We start from the raw sequence: 27108 nt of genomic DNA, 5'->3' as shown, positions 1-27108 counted from the left end.
TCATGGCGAGTTATCCGCACACGATGCGTACTCTTCATCGTTGGACAGAACATCTCGAGCAAGGGGCCCAGTGCCCCGGATGTAGTCTTGGATTTTGACGCAGTCCTCGCAGAGAAACGCATCATCGTTGCTTGAACCTGTGACTCCGTTTCTCCGACCGTCTCTATCGCTTCTCTCTCTGCGCGTGAGTACCAGCTGGCTAATGTCGTTCATCAATTCTGAAGCCAGGCCTAGTCCGAGTGTCTCGTCGCCTGCTTCTGATTTAAAGTGGGAAGACAAGCGTCCGGGATCCTTCTCGCCTGAAGTCTTGGAGAAATCGTGTATGTTGAAGTCTCCACCAGGAAGCGACAGATCCATCGATAGAGGGCGGGCTTGTAAGCTGTCGGCACCCTGTGTGACAAAGTGCACTGACATTTCATCATCACCATGGTTACGTTTATCTGTGACTTTATTTGTGTTGGTGTTAGAGTTGGGCTGGTGGTGGGGCAGGGTTCCAAGGCGTGCTCCAGTACTCATTCGACGCTGCCTGTTTAATTCTAGCTTGGCTCGTGTGAGGTCGCCGACAGCGACTGGGTGCGGAGCGGCTGGGGGAGGGGGCGGCAAAGACTGCTCGAGTGGTATCACAGGAGTGCTCGGAGGAGGGGGCAAATGTGTGGTTGCCTCACCGAGGGGTGGAGTTGCAATAACTGGTGGAGGCGGCGGCGGTGGTGGTGTCTGTGGCCCTGAAGGCAGTAATGATGGTGGTGGTGGTGGTTGAAGAGAGGATGTTGACAGGTGAATTGGCAGCGGGGCTGCCGGTGGTGGCGGTGGAGCTAACTGCGACACAGGAGCATCATTCATCGGAGGACTACCTGTCGGGGTTGTACCCATAAGTGTGGGGTGTAGAGTGGAAGATGATGGCGGAAGATGAAACGGCGCCGGTAGTGATGATGATGGAAGATTTCCTTCAGTTGTAACTGCAGAGATATGAGTCTGTCTAGAGTGCATCGTCTCTTCTCTTTCATTGGGAATGTGCGACATTGGATTCACAGGCGAGGCAACGGAATGAAAACTTCCAGTTGACTTTTCAACTTGTCGATAGGGTGCAGGGAAGTCGATGCCTGGAGTTTGGTGACTTTGTGGCAGCGACCCATCGGGTACGTGGTGAGCTCCTGTTGACATCTCATTTATGGGAATTAATGGTGGCATCGCTGGAGGAGGCTGAGTTGGTGGTGGATGAATGTATGGAGTAGATGATATGGAGGCATCCGCATAACCTGCGGCATATCCAGGTGTTGGCGCGGTAACATTTGGAGTAGACATGAACCATGGTTCACCATCTTCATGAGCCAGAGGAGGAGGAGGCGGTGGAGGAGGAGGAGGAGGAAGCATCGGTTGGACGTGGGACGGCTTCGTCATCACCCCGTCCGTCGGAGCTTCTGAGAGTTGATTTTGATTTCCCTGTTGGTAATCTAAATATTTCTGCGGAGTCTCTGAGGAACTCACTGACTGTTCTGCATGCATCAACTCTGCCTCAAGATTTCTCCTGGCGCGATTCTCTAGGACAGCATTATCGGATTTGCGAGGAGAGCTCTTTCTGCGGGAGACTGGCTCCTGTTTCGGCTTCGATGGTGAGTTAGGGTTCTTCCTTGACGGGGAGCTTTCCCTAATTTTCTGTGATGGACCCCTTCTATCCGAGGGGAGCCTTTTCTGTTCTGAGGGAATCCTTGACCTGTTGACTGGTACAGTAGTTTGACGTCTTCGAGTCTCAGACTCTGTTCCTCTGCTTCTCTCCCTCTTTGATTCCTGCGCCCGTTGTCGACCAGGCATCATCTCTACACGTTGGTACTCGTTTGGTAGCCCCTCCATTTTTCCATCCTCCATATCTTCGGTGAGTGATTCCTCACTCTCCTCACCAGTGTCGTCATCGTCATCATCATCTTCCTCAGTCTCATCTTCGTCTCTTTCAAACTGTCTCCCGCCCACGTCTCGATTTTGACGACGCTCCAGCCTGGCATCCAGCTTCATCTTCTCCTCTCGTGCCGAGAAACGTCCGCCATACGTGGCGTCTACCTCGGCGAGTTGGGCGTACGTTAGTCCGTGCGGCAGCCCTTCCCTTGAGTCGCAGCTGCAACAGTGCGCCAACGAGTTGTACAGGAGATCCAACAGATACGACCTGAATGCAAAAAGAACGAGATTTCCACCTTGTTCACTTATACTTCCACTTATTTGGTAGCGTTCCGCCTCCGTCGCATGTCAAAAGGTCACTTTGATTTACTTAGACTTCATAAAACTATTGAAAAGAAAAGCAAACTAGATATATCGCTACGGCTACTGATATGCCTCCGCCATAATGCATGGTTCTCCTAATAGGTCTATAGTACAATGTCTTGACAATGTGTGATGACAGTTTCACACAATTGGCAAAATATTAAAATGACAGGTTTGACACAAATGTGCTGAATGTTCACTTTCCTAGAACTAGGTTCAATTGGATGAATGATTAAAATGTCAGAGTGCAGGTATTTGGGGAACTGATGATTTTTACTTGACTTTTGACCCTTTTATAAGTTTATGCATTGAGTAATTTTCAAGGTATTGAGAAAAAGTATAATTTCAGTATCAAATGGGAAAATAGCATTATCTAAACCTGGCCTTTGACCTTTGACCTCACAGTTCCAAAGAGAATCACTGTTAGGTTGAACATGCATAAATATGTAAGTTTCATGATGATACCTTGAGTTACTTTCGAGATATGGAGGAAAAAGTGCAATTTAGCACTTTCACTTGACCTTTTACCTTTTGACCTTTGACCTTTTGGCAAGAAACTTCCCCAAAAATATATATTGGGTAATACATGCCATACATCAAGTTTTAAAAAAAAAAACCTTCAGGCATATTGCATTTTAAGGAAAGTAGTGATATTTTGAGGAGTTGACCTTGACCTTTGACCCCTGACCTTTGACCCATGACCCTCAACTTCCCTAGATAATCACTGCCCATCGGTACAAGCATATATACTGAGTTCCATGAAGATACCTTGAACCATTTGCGAGATATGGAGAAAAACATGAAATTTCAATTTTTTTTTTCACAAAATAACCTGTGACCTTTGACCTTTGACCCTGTGACCCTAAAATCCACACAAAGTATTATCCCCCAAGGATATACCCTCATACCAAGTTTGATGTAAAACCACCACACGGTTCTTGAGATATTGACAAAAACAAAACGGGACGGACGGACGGACGACCCGAAAACATAATGCCTCCGGCCACTTCGTCGCGGAGGCATAAAAAAAAGACCATCCTATCATATGGACATGTCATGTTTTCATTACGTTTTGATTTATTTAACTGTCATTGAAGGGTAGGTGAAATGAGCAGTTTCCTTTTCATATCGACGTAAATATCATGTTTTTCAACCGCTTCAAATTGCTTTGCCTGGGTGTAATTAAAATTCGTTATTAAATTGTGTGGCAATCAACGGTTCCGTTGTGTCTCGCTAGCTACTTCAGATTAAGTAATCGATAGCCAAATCTCTCATGTAGCTGCAGTGATATATAATTTCGGCACATGTCGTAGTTCTCTCTCGTTTAAACATCCGGGGAATGTTTTCGTTCAAGTCTCGGTGATAAGATCTTATTGGCTCATGTGTGTATGTCAAACACTATACCAGCCCGACCGATTTCTATCAAGGTTTTGTTTCGTTTTATTTTGGGTTTTTTTTTTTTTTTTTGGGGGGGGGGGGTTGTTTTTTGATACACAATGGCGAATCCATGACTCACAATGTATGAACGATTTCCCAACAAACTCGTTCTAGCAGGAGCATTTACCATGTGTTTGTTTTATACGCATTGATGTTAATTATCCTAGCTCGGAAGAGCAGTGCAAAGACGCCCATTTGGAAATTCGAACAAAAGTGACAGGTTTTTAAAAGCTGAATAGATCAACTAATACCATCTCGTATTTTCTCGTACATGTCATAACCCTCTTTTTCCACAGGCCCCGGCTCGAGTACATTTAACTGCTTAAGGCGTGTCCAGACTCCAGAAAGGCCATAAGTTAAATTCTATCCCATTTTTATGCCGATTTTCCATAAATACGTCAAAACCTAATAAACGGAGGAGTGAAAGTCTGATTGAAAAGCAGAGAAAGTCATGAAAAGTTAAATGTTTCATTTTTGTGACGAGATAACAAGGCACTATGACATAGCTTCTTTAATTAGTGATCGATCGTGATCTACAAATTATATCTTTAGCGCAATTCAACGTAGAGTTATGATTTGCATAATCTAGTCGAGACCAATGTTGCCTTTTCGTATAAAAAAGGAACAATTTCAAGACTACATCAAATAGATAAATTTCTCACTTCTGAATCTTCTTGCTGCTCTTTTTGTCTGATTTTATTCTATTTATTGAAGTCAACATGAACACGTTGATGAACATGAGGTCTTGTTCATGTTGTTGTTGTTGTTTCTTCTTCAGTTTTACTTATGGTACATACCATCGTCGACATGGTGCACAACAGGACATGAGGACAACGAGTGCTACGACCACGACAAACGTCAACACGGAAGCGACAATGACGATGTCCATTAAGCGATCGATCGCCGATCCAGCGCCTGAAAAAGCAAGCAGAGCGGAACGATTGTTGAGTACAATACCCACCACTTGCCCACCGTTGGATATTGCAGTGGCTCAATTGAAAAGAGAGAGAGAGAGAAAGAGATAGAAACAGTGCCAGCTATCCCGACTGAGCTATTGGTGATGATACCTGACTGGATGAGAAAACACCCACGCAAACAGATGCTTTGAAAATGATATTTTTACTTTATATATTAGCAAAGACATCTATAACTGCCAATCAACAGTACATAAACAGATAATAATGGTCCGTCAAAGTGGAAAAAGTAGAACCTTTCTTCGAAGCTTTCAATGATCAGTTGGTGTAATTTTTCCGAGCTTCATTTCTACACAGTATCAGGGACACTGGATAAAGCTCGGGCAGCTCAAACTTTCTACAACCATGACAACCGTAAACATAAAACAGCGCCCTTGACCCGTCATGTCCAAGAAACAACTTTTTCTGTGGTTTGGTACTGTACCTTTTTTTTGTTATAAGTTTCACTATTCATTATAAGTGCTACTAAGGTAGAGTTTAAGATTTTTTTTTTTTAATTTCAGCTGTCTGATATTCATATAAAACTGTTTGGTTTGACTTTTTTAAAACCCTTTTAACTGCTGAAGTTTTTGATGTTTTTTAAATGGGCAATTCACCCACAAAATTGAGATGATCAGAGTTCCTGTCTCAAATTGGTGGAGTTCTTGTTAAATTGATTTCAGATTAAGTTCAAGTTTAAAGAATTTAAGGGATTTATGAAATCTGTCGTTACAATTTTAGATACGCCTTAGAACTCAGAGTTATCAATAATTAGATAATTTGATGGAGTCTTGCAAGACTTATTTCTGATTTTGTGCGAGTTTAAAGAATCTAACAGTTACATGAAACCTTCCGATACGATGATAGATATGCCTTAGAATTCAGTTTAATAGTTAATAGTTAAAGCACAGTTTTGGCATAAAGAGAACCGGCAATAGCGTTCAGGCTAGTCTAGGCCAGTCCTTTCAATGATATAAATTATATAACGGATTTACAGTATTCACAGAAGCAATGTTATATGCACATTACAGGTTAGGGGCTCATTTATACATAAATTTGATAATGATAACAATAATTGCATTTATAAGGCGCTTTATACTAATGTTTCTAAGCGCACAAAAAGACTTGAAAAAAAATAAGAGTTATACTTTCGTAATGATTTCCGAAAAGCGTTACGGGTGTTCATCTTTTTTACATCCTGTGGAAATCCTCTCCAAATCCAGAGTTGTCAATTCAGTGTTGTCAATTAAAATGACAACAATAATTCTATGATAATGTCTGCAGAAACATTTTCCATGGGATTGACAGGTTAAATAAACTCAATCAAATAACACAACTAGAAATGTCGCTATGGCGACTGGTATGCCTCCGCCATAATGCATGATTCTCCTAATAGGTCTATAGTACATGTGGACAATGTGTGATTACATTTTCACAAAATTGGCAAAATATTAAAATGACAAGTTTGTCACAGATGTGTTGAATGTTCACCTTCCTTAACCTAGGTTTAATTGGATGAATAGGAGAGCATGTATTTGGGGATTTAAGGACTTAAACTTGACTTTGACCCATTCATAAGGTTATACATTGAGTAATTTTCAAGGTAGGGAGAAAAAGTGCAATTTCTGTATTGAATAGTAAATTGTTACCATTTTCATCTGGCCTTTGACCCTAAGATTCATACGATAATCACTGTCAGGCAGAACATGCATAAATATGTAATAAGTTTCAAGATAACTTGAGCCACTTCTGAGATATGGAGGAAAAAGCTAGTTCAGCACTTTCACTTGATCTTTGACCTTTTGACCTTTGAGGCAAAAAAGAAAAAGAAAAAAAAGAAACTTTCCAGAGAATCTCTATTAGGTTATACATGCATACACCAAGTGTAAAAAAAAAAATAATCCTGCTGGCATTGCATAAATATGATGGAAATAATAGAACTTTGAAGTGTTGCCTTTGACCTTTGACCCCTGACCTTTGACCCCATGAACCCTAAATTCTCTAGATAATCACTCCCAGTCAGTACATGTATATATACTATGTTCCATGAAGATACCTTGAACAATTTCCAAGGTACGGAGGAAAAAGTGAAGTTTTAATATTTTTACTTGACCTTTTGACCTTTGACCTTTGACCTCATGACCCCAAACTTTCACCAGAGAATCTAAATTTGGTAATACATGGATACACTACGTTTCAAGAAAATATCTTCAGGCATTGCATAGATATGGTGGAAATAGTGAAATCTTACGTATTTGACTTTGACCTTTTGACCTTTGACCTTGAGCATGTGCACCCAAACGTTGATAGACACAACTTTATCCCCTAATACACATACATGCCAAGTTTCATTAGGATACCTCTAAAGGTTTTTAAGTTACGCTGTCCACAAAATTCATTACGGACGGACGGAAGGACGGACGGACGGAAGGACGGACGGACAACCCGATAACATAATGCCTCCGGCACCACTTCGTGGCGGAGGCATAAAAAAGTGCAACACACTTTGTGGAACAGAAACAGACCATTCAAAAGGCAGAGACAGACAGACAGACAGAGGAAAAGAGATAGGGAGAGGGAGAGAAATTTGATTGAATTTCATCTGTGTCAGAAATGATGGAGTACAGTATTTTGCATCACAAAACCAAACCCTTGCAAATTATTCATGGACTCTTTGCACGGTTCCAGTCCGTTTCATCTTCTCTGGACCTCAATCCACTTATGACGTCAATTTCGCATACATGGGATCATGAAATCGGCATGACTCCATGCTACAAATGAAAGTACTGTTAATAAGTAACGTAATTAAGTGGTGTTTGTGACTGTGTGATTGTGTGTGTTATAAATCTGGAACACAACTGCTGAGAGCATGCGTCAGTAAGTATCAGATACAGTGTATAGAAATCAAGCTTTTAATGTAATGTCCATCCTTCCCTCGTACATGTGTTCCAGGGAAACGCACTTTTTAAAAAAAAATGTGTACTCAACAGAAGTGTGAGTGTGTGTGTGTGTGTGGGGTGTGTGTGGGGTGTTTGTGTGTGTCCTTTAGAAGACGAAATAATATTAGATATCATTGTATACGATATAAGATTAAAAACAAGGTTATACCGACATGTTGGATTCATTTACATCTCTTAGTTGTCATCTTACAAAACTTAAGGTGACTTTGAAATATCCCCGCATCTTATTTCGTATCTCCTACCTCCATCGTCTCGCACAATGAGGGAAAACGCATGCGTGATGACACTCGCGCCCCGGAAGTTGACCTGACACGCGTAGAAACCTTCGGCACTCTTCTGGACGTTTGTGAGTAGGAGCGAAGCGCTGTAGGGATGTTCCGGCTCCTTTCCGAGTGACGTAATGGGAATGGAGAAATTATCGTCAATTCATGGTATTCCACTCGGGACCACGGGGCTAAAAATCACATTGACATTGTATGTAGATATGTCTCCCATGGGACCCAAAGAGTTAAAGGCGACTTCCATCCTGATAGCACTTTCCTTTGTATGAAAACAGAAAAATCAGAAAAGTAGATCAGTGAAATTTGGAGGAAAAGATCGACACGCAAAAAGAGTTATGAACTGATAAAGCTTAGAGAGTAAAACAAATTTGCAACTTTGTGTGACGTATAGGTGTTTAGCAGCTCACCATTGTGCCATTTGTTTTGTACGCAAAATTTCACTACTTTCACTTATCTGCGAAGAGAACATGCCAAAAAAAAAAGAATTACTTTTATCATATACCAAGAACTGATCTGAATTTTTTTCTCGTGATAAAAAGAAAATTAGTAACTTTCTGTGTATAAATCAAAAGGAGAGCAGCTCAACATCTACGTCACACAGAGTTGCCAATTTGTCCTGCTCTATACACTTTGATAGTTCATAACTGTTCTGCTGTGTCTGATTTTCCGACATTTTTCACTGATCTACTTTTCCGATTTCATCCAAAACAACGAAATATCAGGAATGAATTCCCCTTTAACGTGTTTTAAGCCTAACCCATTATTACTTTCTCAGCAGAAACGCTTGCAATCATGCGCTTTCCACTTATACATAATGTCGGTCAACGAGAAAAGAACCAATTGCGTTAAAAGCCTCTATTGGAAGCCCGGAGTTCAACTGTTATAATGTACTGACCTCCGTAATGAATCAGAGACAAAGCAGCCTTGATATCCTCAGGCTGTCTCTTACCGCTTTGTTTGGTTGCCAAGGCGACAGAAGCAAGTGTGGGAAAGCATTTGCCGCAGTTGAAAATAATGCGGGTTTTTTTTTCTTTTTTCTTTTTTTTTTTTTTGTGATCACAGAAACATTGGCAGAGCATCGACAGCGCACTTAAGTATAACCACCTATTTCTAATGTCACGAAAATTATTCCAATCTATTTACGCGTTTTATCAAGGCTACTGCTGCCAGTCGATTAAAATGATGGAACCCAATTCCATCCATCCGATCGTGAGTAAAACGTACTACAGTATTCGTTTCACTTACTCATCTCTCCGACTCAGCCTACCGTTAGAGAAGATATGGGTCAAAATATTCTAGCCACAATTAGACTCGATGTGTTGGATCATCGTGGTACTGGCAAAATTAAAACGGTATTGCGTAAAATACGAGAATCTCTCTTTGTTGCTTTACTGACGTCACTGTTTCTCACTTACTTGAAGGCATACAACAAGTATCATTTATGTCATTGTAGATTTTTATTCATCCAGGTTGCTAATACGTGAGATAATTAACTCAATCTGAGCGACTAGACGTACGTGGAAACTATTGCGAAAACCCTAACGATAGAGCTTTCACAGTGCCCCTTCACTTTAACAATTGTAAATGATCGCCTGGTAGTCAGAACTACATAATCAATTCTAATTATTCGGGAGGCTGTTCTTCAGCGTACTTGCCACTTAAGTCCGTCTTTTACATTCGCCTTTTCCATCTAACTCGACAAGTATAATTACTAAATCATTTGACGTAATGCGTCCATACGTGTGTTATGATCTTTCGATGGGGACCTAATTCCAGCAGACGATCTCCGTTGTACAGCCACTGCGCATGCGTCCACCGTTGCGCATCTTCCACCTCCGCCAGGAGATGCCCGTACTGACACCGCAGGAGGACCGACGCGTCGAGAGGAGCCGAGATGTCGCGGAAATGGGCTGGAGAGTGACAACACATAAAGCTGAAGGAAGACGCCTCAGAACGTACAAACTTAATTCGTGCGCAATTGCCTTAAGTGCTAACAGTTACGCTGATGACATTCAAAACATCAAAAGCAAATATATGTAAGACATGTATAATGTTTTACAATAATATGAGTCTTCATAGTATTCCAAATGTGATTTTATATACATTAGTAATAAGATTTCAGTAATAATGTGAAAAGTAGCGGGAGTAGTTGTTTGATTAAAAGCCATGGATTAAGTAAAAACGAGTTGGACCTACCATAGAGTACGATTCTCAGTTGTAATTGATGGAGAACAGATTGTATAGTAGTATCAGAAGAACGAAATAGGCATTGTTACAGAGAGAGTAGTGTGATATATGAAGTATCAGAAACAGGGAATTTTATAATCAGAATATGAAGTAATAAGGAAAGAATTCATCTTTGTTTTCCATGTGGTCAAATACCGTTGTTACGACAATTTATGTAGCATACAGTAATACTTGTGCATTTTTTTTTTTTTGCCAAGAAAATATGATTATGAGAAAACAAAAGGCATCATCGTTAATGATAATCAGAAATCGTAAAAGCAAAACCAACATGACCAAAAGAAATGACAAAGAAGAATTCCGAATTGGCAAAAAATCAAACAATAACAATCAATTGTTTATATGCGTTTTGTTGTGTTTGTCGTTGTTGTTAATGTCGCTGTTGTTGTTGGTTTTGTGCTTGTTGTCGTCACCATCGTTGTTGTTGTTCTTGTTGTTTCTTTGGGGGTTTTTTTCAATCCGTTTATTCTTACCGGCAGTGGTTGCCGAGGCGGAGTTCACGAGGATGTCCGTAGTCAGTATAGTTTCGTAAATCTTAAAATCCATCCAGTTAACCGTCACATCGAATATCTCTCCTACGAATCCCTGTGATATTCCAGCGTTCATTTTCACGTCCGCTCGATCCATGAGGCTGACGCCCCCAACGTACAGACTTGCAGATGATCGAAAAGGGGCGTGGCCAATCGAGGTCAGTTGTGTGGCGGGTCCTTTGCCGATGCGCAGCTCGGCACTAAAGCCTTCGATGCGCACGTCAATTAGAGACCATTTGTTTAGCTGATGGGGAAACATGTGAACTATCAATACACTAAAATATAATGTCTGTTAAAGGCTAAAGGTTTTGTGTGGGAATTGCCTTGAAGATAGCATTTCCTGCCTATTGCGTGAGATGATGATAACGTTAAAGCGACTCAGCACCAAAATTGGTAATACACCACGAATCACGCCATAGCATGTATGGTTCAAAAGGCCTTTCGACTTTTTGAGCTACCCCAATGTGGAATCTCAAGTTTCAGTTAACTGTTTTATTCTGTATGAGACCAACATCCAATCATAAAGCAAGGCCTGGACTAAAACGTTCTGTGAGCGTGTTCTAACGCATAGTGTAGAATGTTACCTCTAGTGGATCACTCGTTCGCTGGACCACCTCTTGCTCCTGGCCCAAACTGAACGTCAAGATGAGGTTGGAGTCTCGCTGGGCGAGCGCGAAGAACGACCCCCGGTATTCCCCCATCACATAGAATAGCACGCCCTCACCGCTGGCGGGACGCACTGTCATGCTGACGAGGAGTGGTTCCAGTGCGGTAGTGTTCGTCACGGGCGGACAGGGCACCAAGGCGTATTCCTGACCGGTGAACGTGGGTAGTTCTGAGTCGATATCTGTTAATCCAAATTGTTCAATTCATGAAATTGTGGTGTAATTTGGCTGCAGAAATCATCAGCTTTTTCTGATTAAACTGGCCTCTTTGAATTCTACTACATATTATGTCATATTGAAGGAAGATTAACACAGATATGGGACATAATCACATAACACTTATTTCTTGGGTTTTTGTTCAGCATGTTCAGAGGTTTTTTGTGTGTGTTTACTCCATGTGATGTCTGCAGAAGACAACACATGTCAATAATATGTCACGATGTACACTCCAGCTCTTTTTGCCAAAAGACAGAGAACAGAAATACCAGTCAGAATGAGATGGAGGACCTGAAAATCAACAAGAAGCTGATTTTAACATGAACAGGTCTAAAATTTGATACTTCCAAGGCCTGAGTTCATACTTTTACTTGAGAAGTGGTTTATCTCCAAGGGAAAAGCAGATGTCACCAACCTGTTGTGACTTCCTCTTCCACATTAAACTCGACGTAAGGCAGACCTCCTCCTTCCCACTCCTCCGTCTCATGTAGGCTGTACTCTCTATAGTTCACTCGCAGTGCTCCTAGCTTACCAGTGAACCCTGTAAAGATTATAATGCATGTAATACCAAGATCGATAGTTCATAATAATTAGCTGATAAAGTGAATCTTTCTCACAGTGAATCCAGCAAAAAATATATTTTGTGCCATGTTCAATATTTTACACATGTAAAATATTTTCCTAATTACGTCATTTTTTTTTTACGATTCCAGCAGTTGCGCTTAACTCTTCGTGCTGTTCATTAAACACGAAATATTTGAACTACGTTATTAGCTATCAATGCACTTTACAAATCGTTGATACGACTGAGGAACTTTGGAATAATTTGCAGTCTTTCGTTTATTGTATTTCTCTCATAAGGAAAGCAAGGGAAACATTGACCAGTTACGTACTCAATAGAGATCAATCGATGCATTATAGCCACTCTAAGCCATCATTATAAAATCCAATAAAAGCGAACTCATATTCGACAAGAATTGTATCTATATACGCTGTATACTTAAATTGTCTTTAGATGAATCTAAAATCAGCAAGACATGCAAGATGACTGCTGTTGAGAATAAAGGAAAGTGGAAGTCACAGTATAGTTAATGTCTTACCTCCGATGCCTTCAAAGTGCTCTGGAAACAGATTTGGCAGGGCCCCGCCCACATACATGGGCAGGTCCCAGTCCACCTTTTCCGGGATTGGGTGACCGACGAGAAATGACATGACGTCGCCATCATTAACTCGAAGCCACGCCTCCCGACCGCTAATGCCGGCTTCGAGACAGCTCCACTTGCCAAGCTGTAAAATTTTTTAAAGGTTTTTTAGAACTTTGAAAAGTTTTTGCGTTTTAGCAGTATCTAAAGGCTTAAATGTTTACAATATTTAACAAGTCATATTCTGCAGTCTGATTTTACCCTTTGTGAACGAACCGTGTAACACAAGTCATGAAGACACACAACGAAACCTTGACCTAGATTTTAAATTCGAAGTTAATGAACTGATGTCAACAATCAGTGCATTACTCAATACCATATTTAGAGTTATTTTTTTAATTTGAGATAGGAATCAAACGTTAATCAAAGGTTGATCATTATGATACATTATTGAACGACCTAAGTTATCATCTAGCTCTTTAAAGATATAACAGGCCCGGGCAGTCTTAGATCTTTGAACGACTATACGCCTACAACGTTCTTTTGTCGTTGTCGTTATTGATGTTGTATGTACTTGTTGTTGATGCTTTGATGCAGTTAGGAATGAGGATAGCAGTCGCTAAAGTGAGTATCATTTCGATCTCATAAAGAGCATAATATCAACACCATGACGAAAGAGATGATGACTAAAACGACTGTGCATTCCTGATATAAAAATATATACGTAAATATTTCCTATAGTCATCGATCTATTCATTCATTTCATTCTATTTTTTGCATTTACACATCATTACAAGACATAACATGAAGGACATGCTTCATCATTGATAAAACAGCAAGAAAAATGCAGCATACAAGCAACACACTATAGTACAGCGGTGATGTAACCGTAGTTTCAAGTTTATGTGCACACCGAAAGTAAGGCAAACGGTTACACAAGAACACACCGATGAAATAACAGCCTACAACGAAGACGTTGACAACCACTATGTGACCAACAAACAATAGAAAGTAGAAAACAAAGAGTCACCTTCACTCTTGCCCCTACGAAGTCGACGACGACGTCGGGTCCGATCTCGGCGTAGAGGTTGACGTGGCTGTCGACCAAGCGGATCATCATCATGACTTGGGTCCACTCCTCCTCGCGCCGGAGGACGAGTAGACCGTGGGGGTCTTCGGGGAAGAAGCTGAGGTAGAGGAGGAGATTGTGGGCCGGGCGGGCAGCGCGGCGGTAGATGAGGAAAGAGGAGCCGTCGAACCGTAGCAACACGCTGTCTTGTTCTGATGGGAGAAAACGTCTTCAGTTTTTCAGTTCTCATAGAAAACTCCACCAAATATTAATGTCCTCATGTTCAAGTTGCCTTTTGATCAGGATAAAGTCAAAAAAAAAAACACGACGGACTTACAATGTAGACATCTAAAGTTTTGCATGTTTCCACGAAATAGTGACATCCGCCACAATCAAACATGCAAAGCTAACTTCGTAATAAAATCATTTTCTGTAGCAACTTCTCTTCTCCTTTTTTGCTAGGTCACCTCAAATTTTGAGAAACTATAAGTTCTTGTTTCGCTTTGTTTCATTTAGTTTTTTTATTCTCCTTTTAGAGATTGGTTGTTGGAGCATATGCCAATGCAATGTTGTACCTATGTTATTGAAGTTGTGACAGGTATGACATGTAAACCATTAAATCAAGCTGCAATGAAGTCATTTCACAATGCTGATGAAGTTAAAAAGCTGCATAAGAAAGATTTAAAGAGAGGAAAGAAACTCACTTGCACATGGTCTTGAGAAGCAGTGCATGATCTCCGTTCCATAACCCCCGCAAACCCTTCCCCAGCCGACTGGAGCAGGGTCACTGCAGCTCCGGTCCCGTATCCTCACTCCTTCGCCGCAATCGTTCGAGCAAGGCGACCACGAGTTCCAGCTAGCCCAAGCGCCATCGACTAGAAAGTTGATAAAACTGTAGAGGCTGGATATCCGATTGGACTTCAGGGCCAAGCCTCTATATCATCGTCCTATCTACTCAACTGTATTTTAAAGAATGATGTTATGATTTAAATGACGTTGCATTTTGGTTAATGTAGGCCTACATTCGATTAGCCGTTGTCCAAGGATAAAAAATGTAGTAGCAATCTACTGATTGGTTTTTCCAATGCACGATTCGGGGAAAACAAGCATACTTATTGCAATGATTACTGAATACATTCTAAGTTCTTAACATCATTTATAAACTTCGTTTCCATGGCGATTTTCACAACAGCATAAGACTGGTTGGAAAGGCAAGGTTATTTGTTTTCTTCCCAAACGTTTATGTATGATAAAAATGTGAACGCGTCGAGGTGTATTGCAACTTTTGATGATGTTGACAAACACAGAGAAAGTCACCAACCTATCTTTCGAAGAAGACTGAAGATAAAATCTGAGTCTGCGTGAACATGGTTAGTACTCGCTTCAGTGGACTTACCAGGGCAAATTTGGGTGTTACAAGCAGTGTACTGCTGGAATTCACCCGCGCACTTGTTCTTCATTCTCGCCCGCACCTGTCGCTCTCCTCCTGGCAAGTTGATCAGACACCACCGCTGCCGAAATCTTATACCGCCCTCACACGGCGCAGAGCACTCAGACCACGCACCCCACGATCCCCACTGCGGGGTGTTTGCTGTGAACAAGTGTTTAGTGACGAGATGTTCAGGTGACAAAACAAATCTCTTAGTTGACCCTCACACGAAGGTCGCTCTTTAACTCTTTGTTGCTGTTTTTCAAGTTTCTTAGCCTCGACTCTTTTGCTATGAACGCTGAAAGTTAGCTTTATCCGCATTTTCTTTAAATTCTGTCACCATGCTATCGAAATATACAAAAGGTTTTCTTTCTATCTCTTCAACAAAAGGCATAGACTCGTGGTAATTGTTTCGTATTTGTTGGCCTTTTACTGGCCATATACAATACATCTGATTTCAATTAAAATCCTTTCCACATCAATATTTCAGAATTAAACATTACCACCACTATTGCTAACTTTCGAAGCAAATTGTTTAACATCTTATGAAGATATCGATCTCCGTGAAAGCGTCATTATAGGTTGGATATCCGTCTTTCCAAGTTCTGCTTTCTTTCTTCCCCTTTCTGCTTGTTCTTCTGCTTTTTCCTTTCCATGTCAAAGACATCTTTCTTTACTCTGCTGAAATAAGATGAAAACAAGTATATATCCAATCCTTGTATAAACTTACCGGGGCAGTCGTTGTCTTTGCAGGCCCTAGTCTCTGTCGGATCTCCCTCGCAGTCCTTCCCCCCGTGCCGCGGGCTGGGGTTGGCGCAGAGGCGATATCGCTCCGTCAATCCTTTGCCGCACGTGACCGAGCAGAGCGTCCACGATGACCATTCGGCCCAACCTCCGTCCACTTCGGAGAGCGAGAAAGGTACCAGAACGTCAACCAACTCGGAATAGTGTTATCTCGGCATTGCACCATTCCATCATAGTCTTACTTATGAAAGTACACATTATATTATTTGATTTGTTCATTGTGTTGTACATAATATAATTCACTCCTATGACTTGTTGCAAAGTGAAAATTTGCTTAAGATGTATTTGACCTATAAACTGGCTCCCAGAATCTGTGGTCGAGTAAAAAAAGTGTTACAAACATCATCAATCTTTCACCAAATCATTGTGACATCACCAACAATAATAACAACAAACTCGACGCAACGAGAGAATTATTTCATCGTGTCCGTTAACGTCTTCCGACCGAAACCACGGACCTCTGTTCCCCCACCCCCGCAAACACTTTCTCACAGATTTTGGTATATCGATGTATAATGATAATAGAGTTAGTTATGCACCTGTCATTTACACAGCTTACCAGGGCATGGTAGTTTGAGGTTGCACGGCCAGATATTGTAGACCGGCCCAGTACACTCGTACATCTGGTGGTCGATACACGAGCGATGTCGTAGTCGCACACCCGAACCACAGGGGGCACTGCATTGCGACCAGCTGCTCCAGAGACCGTATTCTGATACACGTGAAAAAAAAAAAGACACACAACCCTAAACTCGTCTGTCACATACTCGATTACGGTGAGAATTCTGCGTCTCTGGTTTGTGTAATATGGACTTTCGACAATGTTGTTAGAACACATACCTACTATATATTCCCAATTGTTTTAACATTAGAACCTGGTGGTGATTTACGCAACTTTTTTTAATTAACAAACACAATCTTGAGGCCTTATCATTGTTTGATTCAAACCGTTTTTATGTTTTTATGTGATAGAATATTACTATGATAATTGTAGGTAAGCGAGGTCAGTAGATATGCTTGTATATTCCTGTGTGCCTATCCAACATATGCGCTTGGATTCAATTCAATTCAATTCAATTCAATTTAATAGTTTATTTATTTCCATCATCAAAAAGAAAAGAAAAGAAAAAGTTGACATAATCCAAAGTGATACAATTTTTTTCTCATTTCTCTTACACTCGTCTGATAAAAGATTTTTTTCAATACAATATAAAGTATATTATACACGAATGATGTCGTAAAAAAGAAACAATGCACTTTGCCATGGCAACAAAAATAGTAAATAATCACAATGATGGAAAACAGTGTTCCACTAAAAAAGCCAAGCTTGTAAGACGTGGAACACTGGAACAAAACAACAACAGCATGTGTCTGAGCTCGTGTTTTGTCATTTTTTTTTTATTACTGTGCGTAAATTTGGTAGGGCAGATCACAATACCACATTGATACTGTTGAATTTCAGGTAAATTGTTTTACATCTTATGGAGATAGCGATCTTCGTGAACGCGCGTCAAGGGCTAGGTGGTCGTCTTTTAAAGGTTTTCAACAGTAAACAGGCCTATTTATGTATTTAATACGTGTTTCCTTTTATATTTTCTTTTTCTATACTCCACAGAAGTAACAAAGAATATCGAGGTCTTGTTATCTGGTGCCGCTACCATATGTTACGTGGCTGGTCTTTCCTAAAGCAGGATTTGCACGTGATGATTATGGCTAATGTGAGAGGATGAGCTGCATGGCATGAAATTACCATTTTTGTAACGATAAAACAATAAGAAAAAAGCAATGTGTATCGCAAAACCCATCAGCATACCTCGATCGACAGACGGAGCGTTCTGACATGCATCAGACGCGTGCGTGCACGCAGCCTTCTCGAAGCCTTCTCCTGCACACTCGCTCCCGATGCCCACGGGGAGTGGATTGCTGCATGCTCGCACTCGTATGCGGTACCCAGTACCACACACCGTGCTGCACATACTCCATTCGCCCCACAGTGCCCATCCGCCAGTAACTGTGACATTTTGTTTGATTGGGGAAACAAAAAGATAAGTGAGACAAAATCTTAGATGGATAATCATGCGCAAATGTGTATGAATTCAGTGCTTTGGCTATGAGAATACAGCGAAAATGTTAATACTTGCACTTTAGATATCTCTAACCACGCGACTGAGAGTTGGAATATCCGTTCGAGATCCATTACATTGTAGGCCTAGGCCTATACATGTATTATATTGGCCTACATCTGTTTTATCAGGAAGGTCTAAAAAAAAGTTTAGTGGTGACAGAAATCACTCTCGGCAGACGCGCGTATCATGCGCCGCTACGGCCACTGGCGTAGCCAGGGGGGGGGGGGGGGGGGGGGGGGGCGATGGGGGCGGTCGCCCCCCCCCCCCCTAAGATTTGGACCGGGGATTTGGGAGGCGGAATATTTCACTCAAAGTGTGCACCAGATCGTTGAATTTCAATTCAAAATATGCAAAATCTCTCGTGCTTGGGAGGGGGATACCCCCTCCCAAACCCTCCCCCTCTGTGCCTCTTTCCCTATATAGCTTAGTACACTTTTTAGATTTGCAAAAAAATTATGAATAATTCTGAGTGCACAAGACTTATCACTTATATTCCGAAAACTCAAGGTTCCCTCATGTATAAGGGGAGTTTCCCCTTTTAATCGACCCTTTCCTCCCTCAGTCTCCCCCCCCCCCCCATCAGTTTTTTTTTTTTTTTTTGTGATTTCCCAAATGTTGATTCCATCAAATATGCGTATACGAGATATCTCAATTTAAACCTTAAAAAGGCAAAAGCTCCATCGGAAGGGAAGGGTGGAGATAACACTCGCCCACGCCTTCTTCCTGCTCGCCCGCCCCTCCCCCCCCCCTACCCTTCCGCCATGCATAGAAGTAGACTGTGGCTATACCCAGATCGCTTTATTTCAATTCTAAAAACGCAAAAGCTCCGCGAGCGGGAGGGGAAATCCCCCTTCCCCTAAGCTCTACCTCACTAGACTTTATACATACACACAGATGGTGCACATTCGGAATAAGAGCTAAATTCCGTGATTTTAACACTTCGATGAAAAAGTATTGCACCAAAAATGTGCACCAGATCGCTGAATTTCAGGTCTGAAAACGCAAAATCACGTTCGTGTGGGAGGGGATATGCCCCTATCTACACCCTCGTGTGCATGCTTTTTCTGTTTGATTGCTGAACAGACAGCGTTCATGATATTCAGTGTAAGAATTAATACAAGAAGATTATTTAAATGATACCATTTTATAGGCAAATTGTTCAATAATAATCTACACTAAAATATACTGCAACCTTAAACAAGTGGGACTGTTTCAACTCGTTAAAACACGCAAAAACATGCATCAAATTGCACCATTTGCAACATCAAAATGCAAAAAGTTCTCACCGTGGGAAGGGGGGGGGGGGACACCCCCCTCCCACACCCTCCCCTCCCCCCTTCGCTCGCTCCGCTTGTTCGGGTTCAGTCGCGTTCATGATATTCAGTGAAAAGAATTAATACAAGAAGATTATTTAAATGATACCATTTTATAGGCAAATTGTTCAATAATAATCTACATCAAAATACACTGCTACCAAACAAATGTTACTGTTTCACGTCGATAAAACGCGCAAAAACATGCATCAAATTGCACCATTTGCAACATCAAAATGCAAAAAGTTCTCCCACACCTTCCCCTCCCCCCTCGCTCGCTCCGCTCGTTCGGGTTCAGTCGCGTTCATGATATTCAGTGAAAAAAATTAATACAAGAAGTGTATTTAAATCATGCCATATTACAGGCAAATTGTTCAATGATAATCTACATCAAGATATACTGCAACCTTAAACAAGTGGGACTATTTCAACTCGTTAAAACACGCAAAAACATGCATCAAATTGCACCATTTGCAACATCAAAATACAAAAAGTTCTTACCGTGGGAGGGGGGACACCCCCTCCCACACCCTCCCCTCCCCCTTCGCTCGCTCCGTTCGCTCGGGTTCAGTCGCGTTCATGATATTCAGTGAAAAGAAGTAGTACTAGAAGTGTTTTTAAATGATACCATTTTATAGGCAAATTGTTCAATAATAATCTACACCAAAATATACTGCTACCTTAAACAAGTGGGACTGTTTCACATCGATAAAACGCGCAAAAACATGCATCAAATTGCACCATTTGCAACATCAAAATGCAAAAAGTTCTTACCGTGGGAGGGGGGACACCCCCCTCCCACACCCTCCCCTCCCCCAGCGCTCGCTCCGTTCGCTCGGGTTCAGTCGCGTTCATGATATTCAGTGAAAAAGAATTAATACAAGAAGTGTATTTAAATCATGCCATATTACAGGCAAATTGTTCAATGATAATCTACATCAAGATATACTGCAACCTTAAACAAGTGGGACTATTTCAACTCGTTAAAACACGCAAAAACATGCATCAAATTGCACCATTTGCAACATCAAAATGCAAAAAGTTCTTACCGAGGGAGGGGGGGACACCCCCTCCCACACCCTCCCCTCCCCCTTCGCTCGCTCCGTTCGCTCGGGTTCAGTCGCGTTCATGATATTCAGTGAAAAGAAGTAGTACTAGAAGTGTTTTTAAATGATACCATTTTATAGGCAAATTGTTCAATAATAATCTACACCAAAATATACTGCTACCTTAAACAAGTGGGACTGTTTCACATCGATAAAACGCGCAAAAACATGCATCAAATTGCACCATTTGCAACATCAAAATGCAAAAAGTTCTTACCGTGGGAGGGGGGACACCCCCCTCCCACACCCTCCCCTCCCCCAGCGCTCGCTCCGTTCGCTCGGGTTCAGTCGCGTTCATGATATTCAGTGAAAAGAATTAATACAAGAAGTGTATTTAAATCATACCATATAATATAGGCAAATTGTTCAATGATAATCTACAGTAAAGTATACTGCAACCTTAAACAAGTGGGACTGTTTCAACTCGTTAAAACACGCAAAAACATGCATCAAAATGCACCATTTGCAACATCAAAATGCAAAAAGTTCTTACCGTGGGAGGGGGGACACCCCCCTCCACACCCTCCCCTCCCCCTCGCTCGCTCCGGTCGCTCGGGTTCAGTCGCGTTCATGATATTCAGTGAAAAGAATTGATACTAGAGTGTATTTGAATGATACCATTTTATAGGCAAATTGTTAAATAATAATCTACACTAAAATATACTGCTACCTTAAACAAGTGGGACTGTTTCACGTCGATAAAACGCGCAAAAACATGCATCAAATTGCACCATTTGCAACATCAAAATGCAAAAAGTTCTTACCGTGGGAGGGGGGACACCCCTCTCCCACACCCTCCCCTCCCCCTCGCTCGCTCCGCTCGCTCGGGTTCAGTAGCGTTCATGATTCAGTGAAAAGAATTGATACAAGAAGTGTATTTAAATTATACCATTTTACAGGCAAATTGTTCAATAATAATCGACATCAAAATAAACTGCTACCTTAAACAAGTGGGACTGTTTCACGTCGATAAAACGCGCAAAAACATGCATCAAATTGCACCATTTACAACATCAAAATGCAAAAAGTTCTTACCGTAGGAGGGGGGACACCCCCCTCCCACACCCTCCCCCCCTCGCTCGCTCCGCTCGCTCGGGCTCGGTCGCTTCGCTCCCTCGCAGAGCTACGGCTATACTCACCCGAGCACAATTCTGTCATGCACGGAGCGTTCGTCGTCAGCACGCGCACGTCTTGCTTGCTGTCGCCCACTCCGATTGGACAGGTCTCGCTGCCATGACAACGGCGCATGGCCGTCTTCACTCCCTGTCCGCATCCAACAGAGCAGGCAGACCACGGAGACCAGGGGGTGAGAAACGTTCCAACTGTGTTGGGTATTACGGAAAGTTTGGATGGATATCAAGAAAAGACGCAATTTTGTTTCACACTATGGTAGATTCTAGAATTATTGACAGAGTGACACATTCTTTGCAATGCATCAGGGGCAAGAATCTGGACGAAAATAATCAGCCCTCCCAATCAGTTCTGCATGCATTTATTAATTGATTTGTATGTTTATTTGTCTTGCTTCGCTTTTTTTTTGTCCTTGTTTGTTTGTTTGTTTGTTTGTTTTGTTTCCTGTCAGGAAGATCTAGAAAGGGGACCAAATCCGTGATATTGATTGTAACGGAAGAACTGTGGATACTCGTTCCTTTTGGGAATAGATGGTCAAAGAAATACTAAGTACGAAATGAATCATACAGCATAACAAACAATGCCTCAGAGCAAAGACCTTTGCGTTCAACGTTGAAGAGTTGAGCTGAGCTAGATATTTATGATGGTAAAACGCTCTTCGACAGGATCAGACCGCATGATATATGTTTGTTGTTGCTGTTGTTTTCATAGTTCTCAGTTGTGCGAAGAAACATTTGGAGACTTTACTTGTTTGTGACTGTGTGTATCCCTGTATTAAAATCATTTTAAAAAGTGTGTGAATGTGTGTGTGTGTGTGTGTGTGTGTGAGTGCGTGTGTGTGTGTGCGTGTGTGTGTGTGCGTGTGTGATACCGCACATGAGTGTATGTGTGGGGTGAGAGTGTGTGAGTATACTGGAGGAATGATGACTTCATAGTAACTCACCTGTCTCGTCACACGTGTCCTGAAAGCAGTCTTTCGCCTGCACTGCGTCCCCAACGCACTGCACCCCTCCGTTGCTAGGATGCGGGTCGTCACAGTGGCGGCTGCGGAACGTTTGCCCGGTACCGCACTGCGAGGAACAGGGGCTCCAGCTGCTCCAAGAAGACCAGCCTCCAGCGACTATAGGTGTAGAAAAAGAAAAACGACTGAGGATGAAATTTATTTTGGTGTGAGTCCAGGAAAAAAAAAATCGACCACTTCCTCATAATCAAGATAAAAGATTTTGGCGTCACAGCAAGGCAAAGACGTGTTTTCATGCATGCTTGCTAAGATGAGGGTATTGAATGATAACAAAATGCAAGGTAATAACAAAGACACAACTCTGGCGATGTTGAACAAAAAAAAAAATGTGCATTGGATATGACTTCATTTTCTGGAAGGTATCTACATCAATTTTAGTCTTTGTGACGCTTATCTGTAAGAGTTTTCGTCGCAACTACAAATCCATCTAAGCAGCAAGTATATAAAAACAGGTAGGTCTGCTTATACCCACCTGGACATCCCTCAAGATACTTGTAGCAGTTCAGGCGAGACCAGTAGCTGTTCTAGATAGGTATCAATGAGGATAAGGTTGTATGATGTCGATTATTCAATCAATAATAACAAGAACAATTATATTGACAGTTACAACAGTAGTACCAACAAAAATTAGGCCTACGTATTATTTGCCGAGTAATGTAACGTCTTCCAGAACATTTTAACGTTTGTGAAAATCCCCCCATTTTTTTAATTTTATTAAAATCAACTCATGCTAGTGATACATGAATGATTATACTGTGTATAATGATAACCAAAACCCTTCTTGGAAAAAAAAAAAACTACCAATGTTCTCGCAATTCATTCTTTAACTGAGACTAAATACAAAACACTTAAAATGAGTAAATTGCTACATCTGCGCTCTATAACTTTAAAGACAGCAATCAAAATCTCACACACAGACACAACCACCACACAAAAGCAAGAACAGCGTGCGTACTCTTACCGCCAGTTTGACAGGTCGAATCATACCGAGTACCTCCTGATAACTGCAATGGTCCTTGAAGCACGCCCTCTCAAGGTAAGGGTCGGCAGTGTGGAAGGGCTGCAGGTACGTCAGCATGTTGGCCAGGAGATTTTCAGTGACGTTTCTCATCACGTGATCTGCGTCCAGCAAAGAGTATCCATGCAACAGCAGTAACAAAAAAAAAAAGAAATCTATAACATCATGAAGGTAAGGTTTTTATATCAATCATTAATTCTACGTTGTTTTCGATGTATTTTTATTTAGTGACATTTATTTAATTGGATTTTTTTTCTTTGTTTTAATCGGTTTCCCCAGTTTTAGTTGGTCTAAAAAAAAAGAAGAAAAAATCCGCATTTTAAACTTCCCCTAATCTGGGGCCTGTCTTATAAAGACTTGTGATAGAAATCAATCACAAGTTTTTTGTGTGCTGCAATGCAAGTTGCGATTGATTTGGGGACTTGTGATTGATTTGAAGGCTTTATAAGACGGGGCCCTGATTTTTCACGGGACCTGCGGCTATACAAGCTAATGCTTTTACGCAGGCCCCATCATATTTTTTTCGCATCATGACCACAGTTTAATTCGCATGTGTTTATACCAAATCAAACTTCTGTGCATTACGATGAAGTCTCGTCTAAATTATGTTTTGAATAATTTTCGTATTTATATACTTTAATGTGATATATGACATGTGAGAAATATGAAAATAAACTGAAATGAAATGAAATGAAATGTATTCTCTGTGGGCGTCTTGTCCTAAAGTGGAGAAGTTTTAACAAGGCGTGCTTCGCATTGATCAAATCGGGAAATATATCAGATACTTATTGTAAATACATTATTATTATTTTGCAGTCAACAACTAAGGAGACATAGGAAAGAACGAATTACAGAAAATGGCCCATGATTAAGAGGTAGCTTCGATACGGGGAGGTGGACAACATGCAACCCCGTTTTGCATAATTATAATTTCTTCGTGAAGGAGAACACTCATCAAAGTCACAGTAACACTGTCGATGGAAGTGATATAGATTTGCCCCTAGACTTGAATGAAGAATGAAAATATGATATAAAAGTGTCGCATTATCGTGATAATAATTAGTTTCTAGTCGTCCGTGTAAGTTGGTGTCATTATATAGAATCAAACCAATTGTGACTGTAAGCATGAATGATACTACATTTCACCAGTATGGTTTTGATTTTATTGTCTAAAGGAAAGATGAAGAAGATTGATAAACGTACTTTCATGTAAGCACGGTAGATGTGTTTCACAGGCAGTGACCCGAATCGCCGAACCGCTGCACGCTCTGCCACCGTTCCGCGGGGTTGGATGAGAGCAGTGCCGAAGCCGAGACATGGTGCCCCGTCCACAACTCACCGAGCAGTTTCCCCACGGGCCCCAGTGCGTCCATCCTCCATCGACTGCCGAAAGAGCGGGGAGGACGTTTCGGAAGGTCGTATATAGGGCAAGTGAACAGATGAGTGGGGAGAAGGGAGGACAGGGAAAAGGTGATGATGTTGATGTTGATGATGATGATGATGATGTCGATGTCGGTATTAATGACGATAGAGGTGATGATGAGTGTTGTGGTAATCATTTTGAAGGCAATAATGTATAGAAAAACATTGAAGATAGTATTCATGATTATGACGATGGTGATAAGGACAGTGAAGAAGGTGATAAAGATGATGGTGGTGGTGATGAGGGTGTCGATGTCATTTGTAATCGCCATAATCACGAGAGTAATAAAGATATTTCGAAGACTGATGATAATGATCTGTGCACGAATCACAAGGAGGCAATAAATACAATTATGATTACTGAGGAGTTTCTCATGCAGATGTGTTCAACATACTAGCAGTAGGCCTATGGGACAAATGATTATGACCCTATCTTTTTTAAAAGAATCTCTTTATCTCTACTCTTTTTTATTCTTTGATCTTTATTTTTTTAAGAATAATGACTTGCATGGCATTAACACATTACGAATGGAAAATAAGTCTACCATGTATCAACTCTACGGTGAATTCAATATTTCGGAAAAATCGGGTTAGTTGTGTGCCAAGATACACTACAGACAGCAAATTCACACTGTCCATTGAAGCATGTATAATTAAAGCACAACGACAGACATTGATTTGAAGTAATCAGTTTCATGTTCCCTATACCTATACCAGTCATGCCAGTATCGTGTAGCTGAGTAAAATTATATAATACCAACCAGGACAGAGGAGTGGATCTTCCTTCCGTAAGCATAGATAGGTGTGCCAGAACCACTCCTGTAGGGAAAGGACGATGGACACCATTACATAATGGAGATATTCTCGCTTTGGGTGTTTTAATCTCGTTTTCCATGGACAGCGTATACTGAGTTAAAACTGTATTACGAAAATTATCACGTCCAAGCGATCATCCTCACAGACAGTACAATAACCATGATTAAAAAGTAATATAAAACGGAATAAGATTAGCATCGAAAGCAATGTGAAAATAATTCAGGGAAAAAAAAATGCTGTGTCTGTCGTGAAAATTGCATCACATCGGACATTTTCCTTGGCAAAAAATAGATCCGCACACCGTTTAGCATAATTTTAAGGTAACGTAAGTGATTTAGAACAAAATGTTCGGAGGACAGCACTTGGGGTCTTTCAAGTGAGTTGTTGAATGAATGACTCATGCCGCCTACTTTTCATAGACAACACATGAAAACATTGGCGTTGAAAAACAGTAGCATCACCACTGACAACATTCCTATCCAACAATAGCAACCAGCCCGTTGCCTCCCCACTCTTGTCTATAGAATTTATCAACAAATTAATTACGTTAGATTTTAGGACACACTCAGGGCTTCACAGTATGTATCAATCCAAAAGGTATAGATATAAGCTTAGTTATAATGCGGTTTCTTTCCAACAACATTATCAATACCTCGCCGAGGGTTTGAACGTTCCTGTTCTGCCACAGAAATTCCCCGGTCTCTTCCTTGGTGCACAATTTGCCGGGACGCATGCAGTGGGACACAAATCGCTCTCGCTCTTTCGCCTCCAACAGCAAGAGGGCGCTTTCCATCCGAGGTTGCCCGATTTCAGCAAGCAGTGGCATATCAGCCTCTGACTCTTTCAGAAACAAAGGCACTAATAATAATAATAATAATAATAATAATAACAACAATAATAATAATAATAATAATAATAATTATAATAATAACAATGATAATGATAGTAATAATAATAATAATGATAATAATAATAATAATAAAGAAGAAAAATTAACCAGACAAAATGGATGGATAGATAGATATATAGACATAGATAAACGGACAGAGAGATAATGTCAGCGACATGGATATAGGGCCTACATCAAGACATGCAGTTTACTTGACCATTGCCACAAGTGATTCTTTATCGGTATATTCGACAATGTTCGACGTGCAAGTGTTTCAAGATAATAG

General features: G+C 41.1%; 1 protein-coding gene across 1 annotated transcript; it reads right to left on the bottom strand.

Annotated features, from left to right (window-relative positions):
- On the bottom strand, positions 1-26726 carry LOC139728677 (uncharacterized). Its single transcript, XM_071639613.1, has 21 exons — positions 26586-26726; positions 25879-25936; positions 24899-25078; positions 23639-23796; positions 23150-23201; positions 22600-22776; positions 21665-21847; positions 17794-17991; positions 16540-16692; positions 15907-16077; positions 15144-15338; positions 14452-14622; positions 13709-13959; positions 12637-12823; positions 11952-12077; positions 11240-11502; positions 10599-10899; positions 9622-9791; positions 7843-7984; positions 4485-4602; positions 1-2155 (listed from the first exon to the last, which is right to left on the bottom strand). Exons 1-21 carry the CDS (start codon positions 26724-26726, stop codon positions 1-3), a joined length of 5550 nt encoding a protein of 1849 aa, XP_071495714.1.
- Between the last annotated feature and the right edge of the window lie 382 nt (positions 26727-27108).

The sequence above is a fragment of the Diadema antillarum genome, unplaced genomic scaffold, assembly GCF_040938485.1.
Source record: "Diadema antillarum isolate AM-2024a unplaced genomic scaffold, OU_Dant_1.0 seq00000190_RagTag, whole genome shotgun sequence".
Taxonomy (NCBI): Eukaryota; Metazoa; Echinodermata; class Echinoidea; order Diadematoida; family Diadematidae; genus Diadema; species Diadema antillarum.
Note: the sequence above shows the minus strand (reverse complement) of the source record. Positions and strands in the feature narration are given on the sequence as shown.

Bases quoted from the DNA above. Each gene is read 5' to 3' on its own strand.
- LOC139728677 (XM_071639613.1), bottom strand. From the start codon at position 26,726: ATGGAAAGCGCCCTCTTGCTGTTGGAGGCGAAAGAGCGAGAGCGATTT. The intron at 10,900-11,239 runs GTAACATTCTAC...TTTCCCCATCAG, and splicing joins GAACGAGTGATCCACTAGAG to CTAAACAAATGGTCTCTAAT. The intron at 7,985-9,621 runs GTATGGACGCAT...TCACTCGGAAAG, and splicing joins ATCGAAAGATCATAACACAC to GAGCCGGAACATCCCTACAG.